We start from the raw sequence: 19,004 nt of genomic DNA, 5'->3' as shown, positions 1-19,004 counted from the left end.
AAGTAGAGGAGCCCTTGGAGCGATCGTATGTAATGCGTATCCAAGAATATGTGAGGCTTGTCCCATGTCCTTCATCTCAAAGGTTTTCTTGAGTTGACCTTTCAAGGCATCGAACTCATCATGAGCACTCCAAGTAATTAATATATCATCCACATAGAGGATAAAAACCATAAGGTTGCCATCACGAGCCTTTTTCGTGTATAAAGAGGGATCCATATCATTGAGGGAATATCCTTGTGAATGCATAAAGACATTAAACTTGTGGTACCATTCCTTAGGTGCGTGCTTAAGGCCATAAAGACTCTTCCTCAATCTACACACTAGGTGTTTTGTAAAGCCCTTAGGCTACTCCATGTAAATCTCATCATGCAAGTCCCCATGAAGAAAAGCCGTTTTGATATCCATATGATAAAGATTCAAGTGAAGTTGAGACAGGGTTGTCTCCGTACGTAGTATGGACTGATTCGTACGGTACGTATCCGTATGATTTAGTACGAAAAAATAGGCACTTTTTGGCCACTCTCCTTCAAGCCTATAACTTTCTTTTTTTCTTTCTCCTTTCCTTTTTTTTCTACTTTCTTTCTTATTTCTCTCCCCCAAGCCTCTCTCTCTCTCTCTCTCTCTCTCTCTCTCTCTAGCCTCTTTCTCTCTCTCAACCATAGTTGCACTAGTATCATGTACGAAAGGTTTCATACTATACCATCCTTTAGGTACCATACCTTACGTATTAGTACCATAAGGTACCAACTTAATGGATACATCTTTCCCATTCAAACCGCTCTTTTGGACTGGTTAAATGCTCTTTATAGTAATATGATTCTTCCATGGGATTAGGTTATTTGAGATTCAAACAATTTCTCTCAACCTTCTCTCTCTCAAGCCCACACTTCTCTTATTTGTATGATCATGCATGTATGATATATCCACTCCCATCTATGTAGTTTATGTAGTTATAAGTTGTAGTTATAAGTTGCATCATCAGGTTTTGGCATGCTACCCTCCAGTACTCATCTTATATACTCTAATAGCATTGTTATTTAGACTTGAAATATCTATTTTATTATCTTTAGTCCAAAATAATCAAGTTATTTTTTTTCGTACTAATATTGTAGTGTACCTTATAAAATCTTAAGGTATACCTTTCGTAACTTACAACTATGAGCTGAGAGCAACCAAAGCCAGTACCAAGCGTAGGATAGTCGGTTCACAAAAGGAGAAAAGACTTCATCAAAGTTCACACCATGTTTTTGCTTAAAGGTCTTAGCAACCAATGTGGCCTTGCATTCTGGCTTGGGGCATCTAGGGGTACTTTTAAACTTGTACGCCCACTTGCATGGCAAAACACGCTTACCACTAGGCAAAGGAATGAAATTCCACATATGATTTTTCTGCAGTGAGTCATACTCTGATTGCATGGCCCTCTCCCAAGAGCGACTATTACCTCTGCACATGGTCTCATTATAAGTAAGAGGCTCACCAACATGTGTCACGGGGACGTGAAATTTTGAGATGCTTTAATCTTGCTAGTAACATTTGATTAAGTTATTAATCAAATGTGTAAGGTTGTTTAGCACATGTGATGCACATGGAAGTTATTTCATGGGAACAGGCCAAGGACCTCGAGGATGTAGTGGGCGTTAAATGCAAAAGTTGTGTTAAGTTATGCCAACTGGGTTTTGGTGGTCAGTTTGGGCCAGGTTGGACCCTACGACAATTGTTTGGCCATTAACTGTCAGTGGTGACACTAGGGACTAGCATTAATTATAAGAGAGTACGCAAACGAGATGTAGTATTTAATGAGGCAAAGTTGCTGAAAAATGCTACACATGGTAATCTTGACAAAAAGGAGGTTAAATTTCAGCATGAACAGCTAGCCATTCAGTAGCCATTAGCTAAAAGTTCTGTCCCTTTTGATGCTGAAAATGAGCAGCAACCTATTGTGCTACAACCAGAAGATTATGGATAGCACGTAGATGCACATGATGAAATAGGACAGCAAGAAGAACATGCTGAAAACAGATTACAGCAGCAAGAAAATGCTGAAAATCAGCCACTTGGTGATGGTGTTCACATTCCTCAGGATGTAGGCCCACTGCCTGATAATACAGATCATTGGGTAAGAAGGTCTACATGTGTGAGATGTCAGCTGTCAGCTACAGAAGTTTCAGCCATCTTTGGATTGCATTTTGTTGATTGATGAGGGTGAGCCTCTGATATTTGAAAACATGTGAAAGTAAGAGAACGTGGGAGCTTGCTATGCAGGAAGAGATGACGTCTCTATATGTGAATAACACATGGGGGCTTTTACCTTTGCCCAAGGATAGGAAAGCTATTCCTAATAAATGGGTTTACAAAGTAAAATGTATTGATGGGAAGCCCAAGTACAAGGCACGGCTGGTTGCTAAGGGCTATACACAAAAGGAAGGCATAGACTTCCAGGAGGTCTTTTTACCAGTGGTGAAAATGACTACGCTCCGTGTTTTGTTTGCTCTCATTGCATTCTTGGATTTAGAGTTGGATCAGATGCATGTGAAGACTTTTTTTTGTTCATGGTGACTTGGATGAAGAGCTGTACATGAAGCAACCAAAAAGATTTGCTATTCCAAGAAAAGAGCATTTGGTTTGTAAGCTGAAATGCAGGTTATATGGGCTGAAACAAGCCCCTAGACAATGGTACAAAAAATGTGATACCTTTATGTTCAGCCATGGATTTAAACGCAGTCATGTAGATCATTGCTTATACACTAAAAAGACTGATGATGTAGCCTTATTGTGCTGGTTTTATATGTGGATGACATGTTGATTGCAGGACAGCATAAGAGTACTTTGAATGCCCTTAAAAGGCAGCAGAATTCAGCCTTCTCTGTAAAAGATTTGGTGGCAGCTGAAAACTTTTCTGGGCATGTGCATTAAAGGAGACAGAGGGCAGTGTTTGTTGTTCCTCTCACAGGACAAGTATTTGAGCAAAGTAGTTGACAGGCTTAATATGGCTGATGCTAAGCTTCTTGGTGTGCCTTTACCGCCACATACAAAGCTTAGGAAAGCTGATTTCCCTAAGGATGATGCAATTGCTAGTGCCATGAAGGGTATACCTTATGCATTTGCTTGTGGATCTTTGATGTATGCCATGGTTGCAACTCGCCCTGACATTGCTCATGCAGTGGGAGTTGTTAGTAGATTGATGTCTTACCCTGGCAAGCCACATTGGAAAGTAGTGAAATGTATCTTTAGATACTTGAAAGGTAAATAAGAAAAGTGTATATGCTATGGAAAGGGTACACTCGAGTTGCAGGGATTTTGTGATTCAGACATGGTAGGAGATCTTGACACTAGAAAATCTACCAACGGGTATGTTTTCACTTTGGCTAGTGGGGCTATCTCTTAGTGTTCAAGATATTGGCACTGAGTACTACACAAGCTCAATATATTTCAGCCACAGAAGCTTCTAAGGAAGCTATTTGGCTTGGCAGTCTAGTGAAGGATTTTGGTCTTTCTTTAGGTACTCCAGTGGTTGGTTGTGATAGCCAAAGTGCCACTTCATTTGATAGGTCTTGGATAATGGTCTTGTCACACTGACTAAGGTTGAAACCCAAGATAACCTTGTTGATGTTCTCACTAAGTCTCTTGCAAAGGCTCAGTATGAGCATTGCATTCATTTAGTGGGAGTTGGTTAGCTTAAAGGTACCACTCTGGGTCTTTACGTGGGAGGTTGTTGGGTGTGAAGTCCCTTCGTCTCCGTGTATATAGTCATACGGGTGTGAACACACCCTTATTGTACCCTAATATATAAATACATTCTTTTATTCTTGGTGTACCATCACAATCTCGTACACCTATCTTTGCGTTCACTTTGTCTAACTCTCAACTCTGCTGCTAGCGCCTCTATCTCGCACTCCATTGCGTGCTCTCTCCCCTTCAGCATTGTAGGCAAAGATGTTTTCTGAGGTCGAGACAGAGTTTCAGGCGATCATGGACCAAAAGCTGCCCATCCTACGGGCTCTTACTTCAGATTAGAAGCTCGATGGTGAGAACTACTGCATGTGGCAGGTCATGCTGCTTTGCCATATTGGATTTCTATGATTTGGCGGATCTTGTTACAAAGGCTATCAATCGTCCTTCGCGTGAGGATTTCCGACTCTCTTCCAGTGAGAAGGTGGAGTTAGTACAGGCTCAGGTAGCTTGGGATAAACTCAATGCTTGCATTTGCTCGTTTTTATCTCTCTAATGTACTAGAGTTGTTATCTCTTAAATAGATTATTTGACAGCGGCTAGGGAGATATGGCTAGAGTTGGATCAGATGTATAATTGGATGACCGTCATGAAGCAAGTCTCTTTGGAAGTGCAAATGCGGACCATGAGTGTCAACAAGTCATCCTCCATGTGGGAGCATATCAAGGAGCTAGGGCAACTTGAGATGGAAGTTCAAAATGCAAGGAAGGTGATCACTTCTAAATACATGGTGATAACTCTTCTTTCACAATTACCACTGCGCTTAAGTGGTTTTTATTCCAAGTTGATTGCTTTAGGGCGGTCTGAGACTCTTCAGTGGGAAGAGTTTGTTCCTATGGTCTTGGACCAAGAGGAGCAACTGAAAGGAATGAATGCTTCGAAATTTGAGGCTTTGGTTGGTCAATTCTCTCAGAAGAAGGGGAAGGACCAAAAGGAGAAGAAGGAGGACAAATCTAAGAAGGATAAAGACAAGGAGTCTACTTGTCATATTTGTTGCAAAACAAGTCAGTGAAAGAAGGATTGCCCTGACAAGGAGAAGAATGAGAAATCTTCAAAGGATTCCGAAGCGGTGACTGCTTCCTCATCAGTTGCCTTTCTCTATTTGGAGGTGGTTGAGGATTCGACCCTGACGGATTTTGATGCTGCGTCGACGGCCCCATTCACTCAGGAGTGGATTGTCGATAGTGGTGCCTCTCGGCACATGACTCCTCCTTTCGCAGGTGTTGTTCATTTGCGGCTTTCTCATGGTCAGATTCTTATTGGTAATAGTTGATCTATTTCTATTCAGGGACAGGGCCACATGCATCTTATTCTAGATGGGTGTGGTGGTGCCCATGCATCTGAGGTACTTTACGTGTCGGCTTTGGGATATCATCTTCTCTCGGTGCAAAATTTGATGTGGATTCTTGATCTGTTGGGAATAAAGGGCCCTCGTGCCTTTTATATGTGCTTGGGTGTGAACACATTCTTAGCACACTTGTACTTTCATATATATATCTATCTAAAAACCTAAAGAGGTACACTAATGTGTGTCTCGATCATCATTCTACCGGTTGCAACAAATTGGTATCAGAGCTTACAAGTTGTGCACACGTTTTTCGGAGTTGAAACCAATCGTCAGCATTTGGCAGGTGCAGGAGAGATATCGTTGGCGAGGAGTGTTGCAAGGTCGCAGGCGGGCAGGTGTTGCTGGAGTCCTAGGCGGGCTCAACGAGGAGCGGATGACAATTTGCAATTGTCACTGCAGGGCATACGACACATCATGGATGCAGTAGGTAGGTCAACGTGATCAAGCAGACGGCGAGCTGACGGGCAACTAGGCTAGTGACTAGCGCCCAACCCGGAAGCGACGGAGCGGGTAGGCGGAGTTGGATTAACTTTGCAAAAGCATGACGCAACAAACGACCGGCCGTGTTACGTGATTGACGCGACAGGCCGGCGGGTCAATAAATCCATGTTAGTGTTTTTTAAAAAACAAAACTTTTCTTTTAATCCGTTCAATTATCCCTTGTCTTGGCGGGAGTTCACACGCTGGAAGCACAGGTCTTAGATCTGTGTAAAATTGAACCAAAAGTTTGGGGATTTTGCCGGATTTGGGGATTTTAATGCAGAACTAAACAATCTGACTCAGAAATTTTCAAAATCGGTGCACATTTACCCACGAATTTTGGGGTATTTCATATTTTAATGAAATTTTTTCAATTTCACTGAAATTTGTGCACACCGGACCCAAGAAATTTGGGATTTGTCCAGATTTCATGCGAGCATGACACAACAATAATATTTGTCTCATAAATTGCACGAATTTGTGACATTTTGCCTCCGAAATTTGGGACTTTTCATGTGTATGCAAGAATTGGGCTGAAATTTACCCAATTTTTCGACATTCATGCACATTGGACCCTGTGCAACTTGGGGCTTTTGCTGTTTGGGCAAAATTTGTGCGCCATTTGGTCATTTATGTACATGCGGGTTTAATTCCATGCAATTTGGACATCTAACACTTGGAAAAATTTGGGGGTTTTGCCGAAATTTCTCTATTTTGGCAAAGTTGGCCTATTCTATGCATGTCAAAGATAGTGTAGATGTATGGTTGATGCTTTGAGCACAAAATTTTTTGGGGGTTATAACCGCGCATGTCAAATTTTGTGCCCGTGGGTACATGTACAACGTAAATTGCAGCCAAAATTTGGGATTTCTCATGTAATGTGATGTATTTGTCCTTGGAACAGTTGTAATCAGTTGTGGAGTGCTGTATCAGAAGGTTTGGTCTTCTGAAAATTTATTCGCAGGTCTGATATTTCTGCTTTTATGTGGTCATTTATTGCTGGTTGGTACTTGCTTGTACCTTGGTCACTTGTGTGACAGTTTGGGCTTGGATTTACTGAAGTTTTTGGTCATATTGTGGCTGAAAATCATGTCTGGCAGCAATGACAGCAATGACAGCAATGATCTCATGCACATTAAGAAGCTTGAAGGAGCATATAACTTTGCAGTCTGGCAAAATAGTGCTATAATATCCTGTTGTAGAAGAAGCTGGCAAAGCTGATTAAGACCAAAGGGGCAAAGCCTACATATATGGAATAGGAAGATTGGGATGAGTTAAATGAGCTTGCGTGCTCAACCATCGAGCTATCGATTTCTGATGCCTTGTTGTTTAACATTGAAGGTTTGGGTTTTTCCTATGCTATTTGGACTTGATTGGAAGAACTGTATGCACAGAAGAGTGCCGCAAGCAAAGTGTATTGGCTGAAAAAGCTTATGGATTTGCGTCTGAAAGAGGATACAACAATGTCTATTCACTTGAGTGAGTTTAACTCTATTTTCAGCCAGCTGGTTACCTTGAAGTTCTTGATTGATGAGGAATTTAAGGCTACGTTTTTACTTTGCACTCTGACAAAGAGTTGGGATACATTCAGGATTGCTATGAGCAATTCTAATGCGATCCTTTTGTATGCTGATATAGAGAGTGCTCTATTCATGGAAGAAATGAACTGGGAGAACAGTGCATCCATAAGTCTTCCAGTGCTTTGCATACTAGGGGCACATCACAACAGAAAGGCAAATCTGATAGCAAGGGACGCAGAAAATCACTTGGTAAGGATGTTGAATGCCCACATGTGAAAATCTGCAAGTTTTGGCCCAAAATTGAGCAATTTTTGTGCGTGGAATGCAAAATCCCCAAAACTTTTATGAAATTAGGGGTTTTGAAGCAAATGTCGGAAAATTTGGAAGAAATGTGTGTTTGCAAAATGCCTAAATTTTGTGCTTATTGAGGGCTCTGCGCATGAATAGATGTGATTTAAGTGGTTTAATGTTGATTAAGGTTGGGGGCTGATTATTTTAATGCTGAATAAAGTTAAGTAGTTGACAAAATCATGTGGTGGTCATCGACGCTTGGTCAATATCTTTAGGAGTCCAATCTAACGCAACGAGTATAGTATGCAGATTGTCGGAGTTTTATTAATGACATAGCGGAGGTTGCTGGGGTTGCTTGTTTCACACCAAGTGATAGGCATGAGATAGATGACAACAATAGCGAGGTTTCAACGGGCAAGGCAGACCTCACGGGAGTAGTAGGCTACTTGATGTAGGGCAAATAGGATGTCAGGTAGGACAAAGTAGGGTGTGTGTCGTGAGAGTTGGGTGAACTATTGAGACCTCATCGAACAGGAGGCCACTGAGGACAGAAGACAATTAATGTGCAAGTTGTCGATGAAGATGCATAGCAGGCATGCGGAAGAGAGGAGCTGAGCGTGAGGCACAACGGTAGCTATGGGGTACATGAGGAAGGTGACAACTAAAAGGTATGGCTTTGATACCATTGTTAGGTTTGGGTTTATTGCACGTGCACACACACACACACACTCACAGTGAAGAAGTGAACAACAAGGGAGAAGAGAGTGCTCGAAGATGACATCTTTTGTGTGAGAATGAATGATAGTATAATCCCTAAGGTACTAAGTACCACGCCCACTGGTGTGTGTTCACACGGGGAAAAAATCCTTCTCCGATTAGAAGGTAAAAAGTGCTCGTGAGATATGAGAGTGTTCACACCAGAACATAGAAGAAACACGATAAGTATAACATAACTTTGTCTCAGAAGTATTCTTTCATAGAGCATTGTTGGACTCTAAAAAGATAGTGCTCTTGGAGGTCAAAAACGTCGATCAAGGCTCATGTTCAATGAGGATTTTGTCTAAGGTAGTTTCATGTCAGCAAAACAACTGCCTCTTCGAAGCCTCTAATGTTCCTTGATAGAATCCTCATGGTCTATTGTTTAGTCTCGTCGATTAGTGAGATGTGCTACCACGCTTGGCCTCCTCTGTGTGTGTGTGTGTGTGTGTGTGTGCATTGCCTCTATTGAGGCGGAAAATCAAAACCAATTTGAGCTATGGGAGTCTCTTTGGCCTTTGACGGCCTCCTCTTCTCTCTTCTTTTGAGGTTCATTATAGTTGAATCTTCTAGGAGGCTTGCTCATGGGGACATGATTTGTCTTTGGTACTCTTTGATGGTGGGTCCAAGATAGTGCATGACTGGTGCTAGACTTGGACATGTCTATTGGTTAAGACGAATTTAACTAATCATTAAGTTTGTGAACACATTAAATAATTTTATCAATAAACAAGGTTTTGAGAGTAAAAATTGAAATTAATTAACGTTTGTTTATGTAGACATTAGTTGATTTAAACTATATGAACCTCAATGAAACTTTCATTTAAGTAAGTAAACTATATGTTTGTCTTTTGGAGTTTATTGTGAATGTCATAGTAGAGTGGTGCTCAACGAGAAGCCACATGACTGTAAAGTGTATCTTTGAAGGCTTCTTTAACTCCAAGTCCAAGTACAATCTACAAATCGCAAGAACTCGGACCTTGCCATTCATGAAAGTGATGATTGTGCAAGTATCGTACACAATCCTCTTCACCCATTTCAACTTTCCTATATTTTGCATAAGAAGATCTAGGCAATGTGTGGACATGGTGTCCATACTATGGACAAAACGTCGGCATCAAGTTTCCGTCCCCTAGAGGCACCATTAGAGGTGTTGTCTGTGACAACTTGCACACCGATCTACAAGAATCAAGATCACACATAATGAAGTTAGAATCAATATGTTTGGGAATTTTCAAGTAAATAAATTAATAAATTTCAAAAGTTGTAACTTGCAACTAAACAAATCAGTAACCATCAATGATGGCTTGTTGCATGTGTGGATACATAAAGGAGGCTGTGGTTCTCCTTCTCCTTGTGCTAGCATCCACCGCTCATAGGAAGGTAGTACCAAGTAGGTAAGAGACAATGATATTGGTAATCCCTCTTTTTTTTACAATCACTCCATCCAATGGGATAGGGATAGGACAGAGCATCCATACGTTGCCCAACTGGCACGCACGGGCTCAAGTGACTTATCATTCCTCTCTCTCTCTCTCTCACACACACATTATCATGAAGCTTCCTCGTACGCATGTCATGGTATGTGACACCATACCATCCTCCGCATGGACCTATGGTGGCAATGGCTTTTATCATGCACTTCCATTGATCCAATTTAAGGATGCGGAAAGAGAGATTGCACTCAATTATGGTGTGTGCAATCTCTATTTTGGCTTGTCTTTGCCTCTCTTTGAGAAAAGACAGAGGACTGGATACTTGGCCCGTTGCTTGGACAAGTTTGGCTTGGCTCTTCGGCATCGGTGCCCCCCTTGAATGGCTCCTTGTTGATGGGATATAGGAGGCCCGTCCAACATAGGAAGCGGAGATGGTTGGAGAGGGATGCTGTTCATGATCTGAGGACCCATGATTGGGAGACACCACCTCTTCGCTTGCCCTTGAAATGCCTTTGTGCCGCATGCTGTTCATGATCTGAGGACCCATGATTGGGAGACACCACCTCTTCGCTTGCCCTTGAAATGCCTTTGTGCCGCTTCAATGGCAAGTATTTTTGAGAACATTGTTGGTGGACATCATTGCGAATGGTGGGGCATGGTGTAGCCTCCCCTCCCAATTCTCATATGTGAATGAGAAGGCGGGTGATGGATGAGGTTTGAATCTTGGGGCAATTCTTGCATTGCCACTTGCAAGTGTTGGATTTCTCCTTTACTTGCTTGAAGTAGACACAATGCAAGGGAAAGGCCTCATGAAGAGGAGGTGCCGTTGATGATTGGGTCTGAGAGAGAGAGAGAGAGAGAGAGAGAGAGAGAGAGAGAGAGAGAGGATGGAGATTCAAGAAGTTGGATTTGGAGACTCAAACGGTGGAGGGTGGAGTGATTGAGGGAGTGGAAAGGGTAGAGAGCTTGAGGAAGTAGAGATAGCTTGAGGGAGTAGAGAATGCTTGAAGGATGAACATGGGGGAGAGGGAGAGTGCTTTAGGATTTTTATGATACATGTTGAGAGAGAGAGAGAGAGAGAGAGAGAGAGAGAGAGAGAGAGAGAGCACAAGTGGGCCAAGGCCGAATATGGAGTTCGGACAGGCCAAATGGCCAAGGGGGGGGGGGGTAGAGATATTGTGTCATGTCACATAAACATGTGTGAGAGAAAAGGGGGAGGAGAAAGAGAGTGAATGAGAGAGAGAATGTGATGGATGATTAGTGATAGAGCTGTTGGAGTGTGGCTGTTGCAGCCTGCATAAAGCACGCAGGAAAATGGGAAACAGACGCATCACACACAGGAAAACAGGCAGAGTTGACTGGGCAGATGTGCAACAGGGAACCCATCCGTCCGTTGGATGTAGACAACCCTGTTTCGGTGTTGTCAAAGTCTTGAGTGGGACAGCCAAATTTAATGAATCAAAGGTCAAATAGTTAAATGACAATATCTAATTTAACTATTTTTGTCAAAAGCTTATAAAATGCAGGGGAAAGCTGGAAAACACAATGAAAGGTGTCAACCACAGCTTTCTTTATTAGGAGGCGTCATTGTATTGTTGCCAACACCAGTGTGTCCTTAGTAGTATGCTTAATGCACCGAATAAAGCAATAGGCTTGAAAAATTTGGCTGACATTCCATGGTTGAAACTCATATTGAGGTGTTTCTCGAATGCCTTTGAATGCCACATAGGGGCACTCTTGCTCAAGAGATAGATAATTAAGGATAAGGATAGGTTAAGTTTCCTAAACTATCTATAATAGGTCAAAATCCAGACAAGGCACATGTATTTTGAGAGCATTCAGTACGCTGTAAGTAATCTGGTCAGTGATTTAAAAAATGTCTTTCTGGATGCTTGTTTTTTCTATGTCAGCTACACTTGCCAGACTTCATTCAACTCCTATGGATTTCCTTGCAGTCCCAATAATTGCTTTTGAAGTATAAATGATCTAAAGGTGGACACTTGTTTGATCTTTTTTAGCAGGTTATTGGAGGAGCAATTACTGATGGGACAGGTACTGCTGTGACTTTGGAATCTCTTGCTGATGAGGATCAAGAACAAAAGACCAGCAAGAGCGTTCTCTCTGTACAAGAAGCACAGCGTTGCACATCTTTGTATTTTGCACTTTGTACCAAGGTACCATATTGATTTGGATCGTTTGGCTTGTATGATGTATGTTTTTCTAAAGTCTATGTTCTTACATTGTCTTTGTATGTGTGATTCAATTTGCTATTGCAGAAACATTCACTGCTACGGGAGATCTTTAATGTTTATGAACATGCACCTAAAGCTGTGAGACAGGTGATGAATTTACACAATCTACTGCATACTTTTTTTCGTAAGTGCTGAAAACTAACTTCGTTGTTGCATGGCATGAAAAATAAACCAGGAAGCTGACTGGTTTGGGGGCATTTAAACTGAAGGATCCATCGCCATGCCTAACTTAGCAGTTGTTTTGTCCTACAAGCTTAAAGAAGGCTTTTGATTGTTTGATTTCTTGTGCAGGCAGTCCATAGGCATACACCTGTTCTAATCAAGACGATAGGCCCTTCATCAACAGATTTGATGAATATAATCTCTGATCCGCCGATTGGCAGCAAGAATCTTATACTTAGGGTTTGTATTTGTGATAATGTTTGTAGGTTGACTTGTTAGTTGCTTAGGAGGACAGGCTGGAGCCTGGGTTGATTAAAAATATAATCTGTTTGTTTGTGTCACCTCAGGTTTTGCATATATTGGCAGATTCAAGTGCACCTTCGACAGAGTTGATTGCAGCTGTGAAACAACTGTATGAACTGAAAATCAAGGCAAGTTTGAAAATCCATAGTTCGGCAGCAATGGCATGGTCTTGTGCAGTTCACAATATCAAGTGAGTATTGTAGTTTTTGATGTCCAGGATGGGGGAACTTAGTGTTTCATGTTCTGAGCAGGATGCAAGGCTTCTGACTCCAATTTTATCATCTTTGTCAAAAGAGGAGGTACAAATATATTTCTAATTTGCAGTCAGTTAAATGAATTTTTTTCTGGAGCGTGGATGAGGGTGCATATAGTTAGCCTGGGCAATTAACATCATAGAGTTGCCTTGCAGGTGTTGCCCATCTTCCCGCAGCTTGTTGCACTTCCATCTGAGGATTTCAAAGCTGCCCTGGATCGTATCCTCCAGGTGTTTGGCCTTCATATAGCTCATCGTCTGAGTTATGGTTCTTAGTACACGGTTATTTTCTTGAATTAACTTGTGACTTTCTTACTGTTTCAGGGTTCTGTTCATACGGGTCCTGCGTTGACACCTGCAGAGGTCCTGATTGCAATTCACGGTATTGATCCTGAACGAGATCACATACCTTTATTGAAGGTAAGTTTCTATCACTGTTTGATAATGTAGCACTTCAGTAGTTCATTTAAAATTTGATACAGCAAGCCTAGGCTAGAGGTCACAAGCTCTTTGACATTGTAAACCTCTGTGGGAGATAGTGTTTTGCTCCTCATCTCATTCTCTATGCATGCTTTTCTCTTGTCAACTTTAAATCATCTACATTCACCTGATAATTTGAAGTTGATAGATATGAGACGACAATAAATTTTTAATTCATGAATTTAGAACAAGTAATACTAAATAATTATGGACTCAAGTTTCAAATTACTTGTCCTGCCATGGGCATCTATGTGGATCTCGAAGCATGCACAAGGTAGCATATGAGTAGTCCGATTCAAGTAAAAAATTCACAGATTAAATGTAGAAGCAAAAAACTAAATTAGAAATCTTTATTGGAAGTTTACATTTAATTACCTGAGCAAGCACTTTTAGAGCCACCTTTTGCACATTGGATAATTGAACCCAAATGACTTCCAATAGGATAGTTGATCAGCTCTTGAAGAAATGGTCCATGTAAATCCTCATGTAAAGCTTTTGGGAGATAAGCATCTCTATTCGAGACTAGTTCTTGGTCCATGAAGATTTTAGGGGTTCTTATAAGCAGTCCATGTAAATCGTCTTGTAAAGCCTTTGGGAGATAAGCATCTGTGTTCGAGGCTAGTTCTCGGATGATGAAGACTTGAGGGGTTCTTATAAGTGGGATGTCATATCATCGTGGGGTATCCTTCAATATATTACCAACTTCATTAATTATGAAAAATTACGAGGCATAAAAATTAATTGAGCTTTATTTACCATGGAACCACGCCGTCAAGCAGAGTGCAAGTCTTTATGTCCTTAATGGCGCCTCTCATGAAATGACCGTATTGACGCCCTCTATATTTGTCATGTGAAGAACCCTATGCAAGGGTGTGATTGGGATGAGCAAGGCTAGGACATGCGTCCGAAATAGCTCTCTTAGGCAAAGTCGTTGAATGGCTTTGCTGTCTTTCATAGTTGCAAGGGGCTGCTCATCCTTCCATGCCTTCACCTCCTCAAATTTTGGGCACTTTTGTATTTGATTTGCATGTCACAAGGTCACTGAAGGAGGAATCATGTGATGGTAAATCTAGTTTTGAATGGCTTTTTTAGTTCAACATCACTATACATTCTAAAGATGGCAATGACTTTTACCTTTTTAGTGATAAAGTTGACAATTGCATCTGCATTCTCCACTATCTTTTTCACCTACTGAAATTAGCTATGTTCTTCATAAGAAGGTCAAGACAATGGGTGGCACAAGGCATCCACACAATAGAGGGAAATTCTGGCTCAAGTGATCATCCCATCTTCTGACAATCGGAATCATTCTCGGTGATGACTTGGACAGCATTATTTGCACCAATTGGCATATACATGTAACATAGCATGTCTTATTTTTAAAAAGGTAAAGCTAGATAGTAGAGCTAGAGGCTAGAGATAGAGGTGGGGAGAATTTGTAGAGGTAAAGCTTCCACGAATGAAGGTGGAGATAGAGAGGCGGAGAATCAAGATTCAAGTTAGAGGTAGAGACTTGATTCTTGAATCAATACAAACATTAATGACTAAACCAAGATGAAACATAAAATATTCAAGAATTACGATGAGTGAATCTAGATCCATAGGTTGTCGAATGTGCTTGATGATGGGTTGCATGGTTCTTCTTTTTCCCTTTATATGCACATTCATGGTGTGGAAGAAATAAGTGTCGAAAGAACAAGAGACAAGTATGTTAATAATGTCTCTTTTCTTTTGATCGCTCCATCCATCGAAGAGGATGGAGCATCTGTACTTCACACAGTTAGCATGAATTGACTTGAGGGACTTGTTAATCCTCTCTCTTCTCATCTAGCTTCTTTGTCCACATGTCATCGTAGGTATGTCCATGTCTCCCCTCGCATGGATGCACTACGGCTATGGCTTTCACCATTCTTCTCTATCTATCCACTCTTAGAATGTGGAAGGGGAGATTGCACTCGATGATGGTCCGTGCAATCTCTTAGTTGCCTCTTCATAATTCTCTCGGCTTAGCCTAACCCATGTGTTTTATTTCTCAGAAGAAGTCGGTGGGCTTTTAACTATAGAGAAAGACAAAATTTTAAAAACTTCCCCAAGGGGTTTAATGCATGATTCCTTGGCCTTAGACTCCGACTTAGTGGAGTTGGTGAATGCATCTGACCGTGCGTTATCTTCATAAATCTTTGTGAATTCAATCACCTCTTCTAAGGTCTCAGGTAAATTGCTCTTCACATGCTTTTACGATTTTTGTTCAACCCCATAATAAGGCCTCTTATCTTTTGCAAGTCATCAATTCCTTCTAGTTTCAAGATTATTTTACACTACTCCTTGATATATGGCAGCAAGGGTCTACCCTTTGCATTGCCTTATCAGATTGTTCCCAATCCCTTTCCATCTCATTTTCTAGAAGAAACCCTTTCAAGAAGATGGCTATGAATTGAGCCTACTCTTTAGTAATTTTATTGCCCTTCAAGTATTCTCCACTGTTCAAATGCTTTTAGCCCAAATGAGAAGCTAGCTTTGAGCACTTGATGCTCTAGTGGGGCGTTCTTCAACATTCTTGGGGAAATGTAAAAATTATATCTTTGTTCCTATCTTTCTCTTGCCCAATAAATTGTGGAGGTTTCGTATCTTTTAGAACAAGAGTATCCCTCACTTGTAATGGTTGCTTCTTGGTTGAATATAACTGGATTTGATGATGAGGTCCGAGCTTGTTGCTTGCAGTGTGAACATCTTTTGATGTTGAAGGTGTATTAGTGTCTATGGGGTTGGACCTAGTGTTTGCATTTCTTTTCCTTTGCTCTTCCCATTCTTGACCAATTCCACTAATGGTGTCAATTGTGACTTCATAGTGTCCATTGTTTGCATGAACATGCATAATCGTATTTTGTATTTCTGCTCGAGAGAGTAAATTTTCATGTTATTCTTGATGAGCCAGAGGCTGATCCTTTGCACTTATTGTTGGTTGATCCCTACCCTTCTTGATTGTATAAAAATCTTTCCCTTTTCTTTTCTTTCTGATAATTACAATATAGAATGAAAAATTGAGTCCATGAGATGAGCTGAACAAATAGACGGTTGAACACTTCCCCTTTAATTTTGAGGGAGTAACGTAAGAATTCAGGAAGTTGTTCAAGTCCTGTACATGTCTAGTCGAGCTTGAAGCTTTTGCTGCTGTTTTTTGTTGTGGTCTGCAGTTAATGCAATAGCAACCATGAATTCCATGTTGTGGATGCAAGTACAATGATTCTATTCCCTCCTTGCTGTTTTGGTATTGTTGCAGTTTGCATTTAATGCAATAATAACTATTAATTCCATGTTGTGGATGCGAACAAGGAGGAAGAACCATGAGGTGTTGGTTAGGTAGGGTAAGAAGGATAGCGTGGATAAAAAGGAGGTGGTGGAGGGGAATAAGAAGAACAAGAAGAAGGAGATAGGTTGGTAGAATTAAATTGAGTGTCCAAAGGGTGCCAAAATATACAGAGGCACTGGAACATGAATATTTCCATAAGGTTCTGGTGGAGATGGAGGCACCGGGATATGTGAGCCTTGTCCAAATGTTGGCTGGGGCATGAAAAATGACGAGAAGGCCCACTAGGTAATGCCATGAAGGCAAACTCTGGTACCAACTGACGCACACTTGGAAATGGTTGGGAAGGTCTCGTAAATTGTGAGAAGCTTGAAGTGTGTGAAAGGGAGGACTAGCTGCCATCATGGGTGTACCACCTAACTAAGGGAAGGAAGAGGTCTTAAAGGTTGTGCCTAAGTGTGAAGACCCTCCCCCATGTGGTGTGTGAAGACATGGAAGATGCGCTTAATGGATATGTGAATGAAGATGCAATGGAAGAAGAGGGAGTGAGTGGGAGATTTAATGGTTTTGCAGATGCACTTGTGGATAATGTCTTAGGTTTCTTTTGTCGACTAAATGCATTGAATTGAAATGAAATGATTCACCTTCTTTAAAATGACCTTGACATGAAGAGTTTGAAGGAAAAGAAGAGGGAAAGCTTACTGGTGGACAAATTAACCTTTTGTATTCTTCACCTTTCTTAGAATTCATAAACAAAAATATGTATTCTTTAGGACTAATGAACCAATATCTTGATTGAATAGTCCCTTCTTCATGAGAATTACGAAAATCTTGTGCAAAAGAAGAAGTGAAATCAAAAGATTGGGAAGTATGAAATTGCGTACTTGGCATGGGGGTAAATGAGGATAAAGTTGCGAATGGTATAGATGAGAGGGCTAGAGAAGTGAATGGTGTGGGAGTACATGAGAGAGAGAGAGAGAAGTGAATGATTTGTATTCCACGTCCGTTTCCATGATAGGATGGCATGCTCCTTTTGGAGCTTCCGTCCTTCTTTCAAAACCATTAAATTGATGCAGCGAATCTAAAGGGTAAAACTTAGAGTTATGTTGAAGTTGTTGTTGAGCTTGAAGCATAAGGATGAGGTCGAACTTGCTTTGTGAGATCTCATAGGGTCTTTGGACTCCATGGTAGTCCAATATTTCTCTTCCCATCTTGGAACCTTGTGGAGCAAGCTATGGGACCCACTCTTGCTCGTTTCTCAATGGATTTGGCTGGGGAGTGTGAAGTGGTAATAAAGTATTCAAAGTCATCTTTCTCTCCTGTTGTTCTTGTTTCTGCGGAGAGAGCTTTTAGATTAAAGGCCTACGTTTTTCAGAGTACCTAGCTCTCATACCATGTTATGAAATACGCTAACATAGAAATACAAATACAATCGTGCGACAAAACACAAACTGATAAGAGAATAGAGTTAGGGTTAGGGTAACTCAGAGATAATGAACATAGTGAATAATTTAAAATGAATGATTGTTGAATATACAATACTCAATGCAACAAACATACTAGACAATGAATGAATATAGAACCTCCAACTCTCATGTTTCAAGGACCGAGGCATAGATAATGAGTTGGAGAGAATGTCGTACTTTGATGGATCCTAAAACATGAGGTAGCCTTCAAAGATGTATGGCAACAACAACTGTAGGAATGCCTTGGATCTGTGTCAGATAGAGCTGAGAGGAGAGAGTAGATGAAAATGTAGGAGTGATGGTGATTGGCTGGGCAGCTCTAAGAGAGAGAAAATGCAGCAGTATCTCCAAATATAGCTTGATGATTGTTACCAACAGATGAAGGTGCCTGCAAAGCAACAAACGTAGCTTGGGGCTGGTTACCAACAACAAACACAACAAGAGAGAGGGGCTGTGTTAGTTTTTGCAATAGCCGTAGGAGAGATTCGCAAGAAGGTTGCTGCAAACAAGTGCGAGTATGTGGTAGACAAAGCAGGGCAGCTTTGGTTGAGAGGTCCTCCGCTAACGGGATATGGGCAGCAAAGCTCTAGTTCCTGAAACCTGCAAAAACAAGATCGGTTTGAGTGGGAGCATACCTTGTCTATTTATAGAAAGTTTGGGGCCTCCCAAATTAGAGTTTACATGTGGGACCTGAAACTCTCTAGAACCATGTTTGTTTGAAAGAAAAGATTTAAATTCATTAATTAACTTGAGTTTTGGGACTGTTTAATTAAGATTGATGATTTTTTAGCTCAATAGGTTCATCATCCATTGCGTGGATATCCGTGGTCCTATTTAATTGTTATTGTTAAATGTTCTATGATGTGCCTTCTATTATTGTGTATTTATTAAATTGATCACCCATGATTTGAGAGACGGTGTTAGCATTGTATATGTCAAGGAAGATGATAGAGCTCATAGCTAGATTGCATCACATTTATGAGATGGTGCATTTAATGCTGGTCGACTTGATTTGATAGCCACACTTAATGTTGGTGGACTTATTATTATTATTATTTTTTGATATATTTCCACAACCTATTTATTGGCTGCCTCTTTTTCATTCTTCATTCCTTGATATGAGCACTCTGCATTCTATTGGAGAGATAAAGACTGAGAGCAAGCTATTGGTTGCCCATAGCTTGTACCTTCCTACACACTCTTGTTTGTTGGTATACATAT

The 19,004-nt window shown here is 40.9% G+C and overlaps 1 protein-coding gene across 4 annotated transcripts in view; it reads left to right on the top strand.

Moving 5' to 3' along the window:
- LOC148031766 (symplekin) overlaps positions 1 to 19,004 on the top strand; it is a 137,176-nt gene that overhangs the window by 67,056 nt on the left and 51,116 nt on the right. Inside the window, exons 15-21 of one of the 4 annotated variants that reach the window (XM_087685420.1) lie at positions 11,579 to 11,734; positions 11,837 to 11,899; positions 12,104 to 12,214; positions 12,322 to 12,405; positions 12,481 to 12,576; positions 12,687 to 12,761; positions 12,855 to 12,950. In XM_087685420.1, the coding sequence (XP_087541546.1) occupies positions 11,579 to 11,734; positions 11,837 to 11,899; positions 12,104 to 12,214; positions 12,322 to 12,405; positions 12,481 to 12,576; positions 12,687 to 12,761; positions 12,855 to 12,950 (681 nt within the window). Of the gene's footprint in view, positions 1 to 11,578; positions 11,735 to 11,836; positions 11,900 to 12,103; positions 12,215 to 12,321; positions 12,406 to 12,480; positions 12,577 to 12,686; positions 12,762 to 12,854; positions 12,951 to 19,004 lie in introns of those variants that run through there. The other 3 variants (XM_087685421.1, XM_087685422.1, XR_015691947.1) reach the window with 3 other exon arrangements.

This window comes from Lygodium microphyllum, chromosome 9, assembly GCF_053477565.2.
Source record: "Lygodium microphyllum isolate KBCC chromosome 9, Lygodium_microphyllum_v1.1.10, whole genome shotgun sequence".
In the NCBI taxonomy this organism is placed as follows: Eukaryota; Viridiplantae; Streptophyta; class Polypodiopsida; order Schizaeales; family Lygodiaceae; genus Lygodium; species Lygodium microphyllum.
The sequence above is the reverse complement of the archived record's forward strand: the minus strand, read 5'-3'. Positions and strand labels throughout refer to the sequence as shown.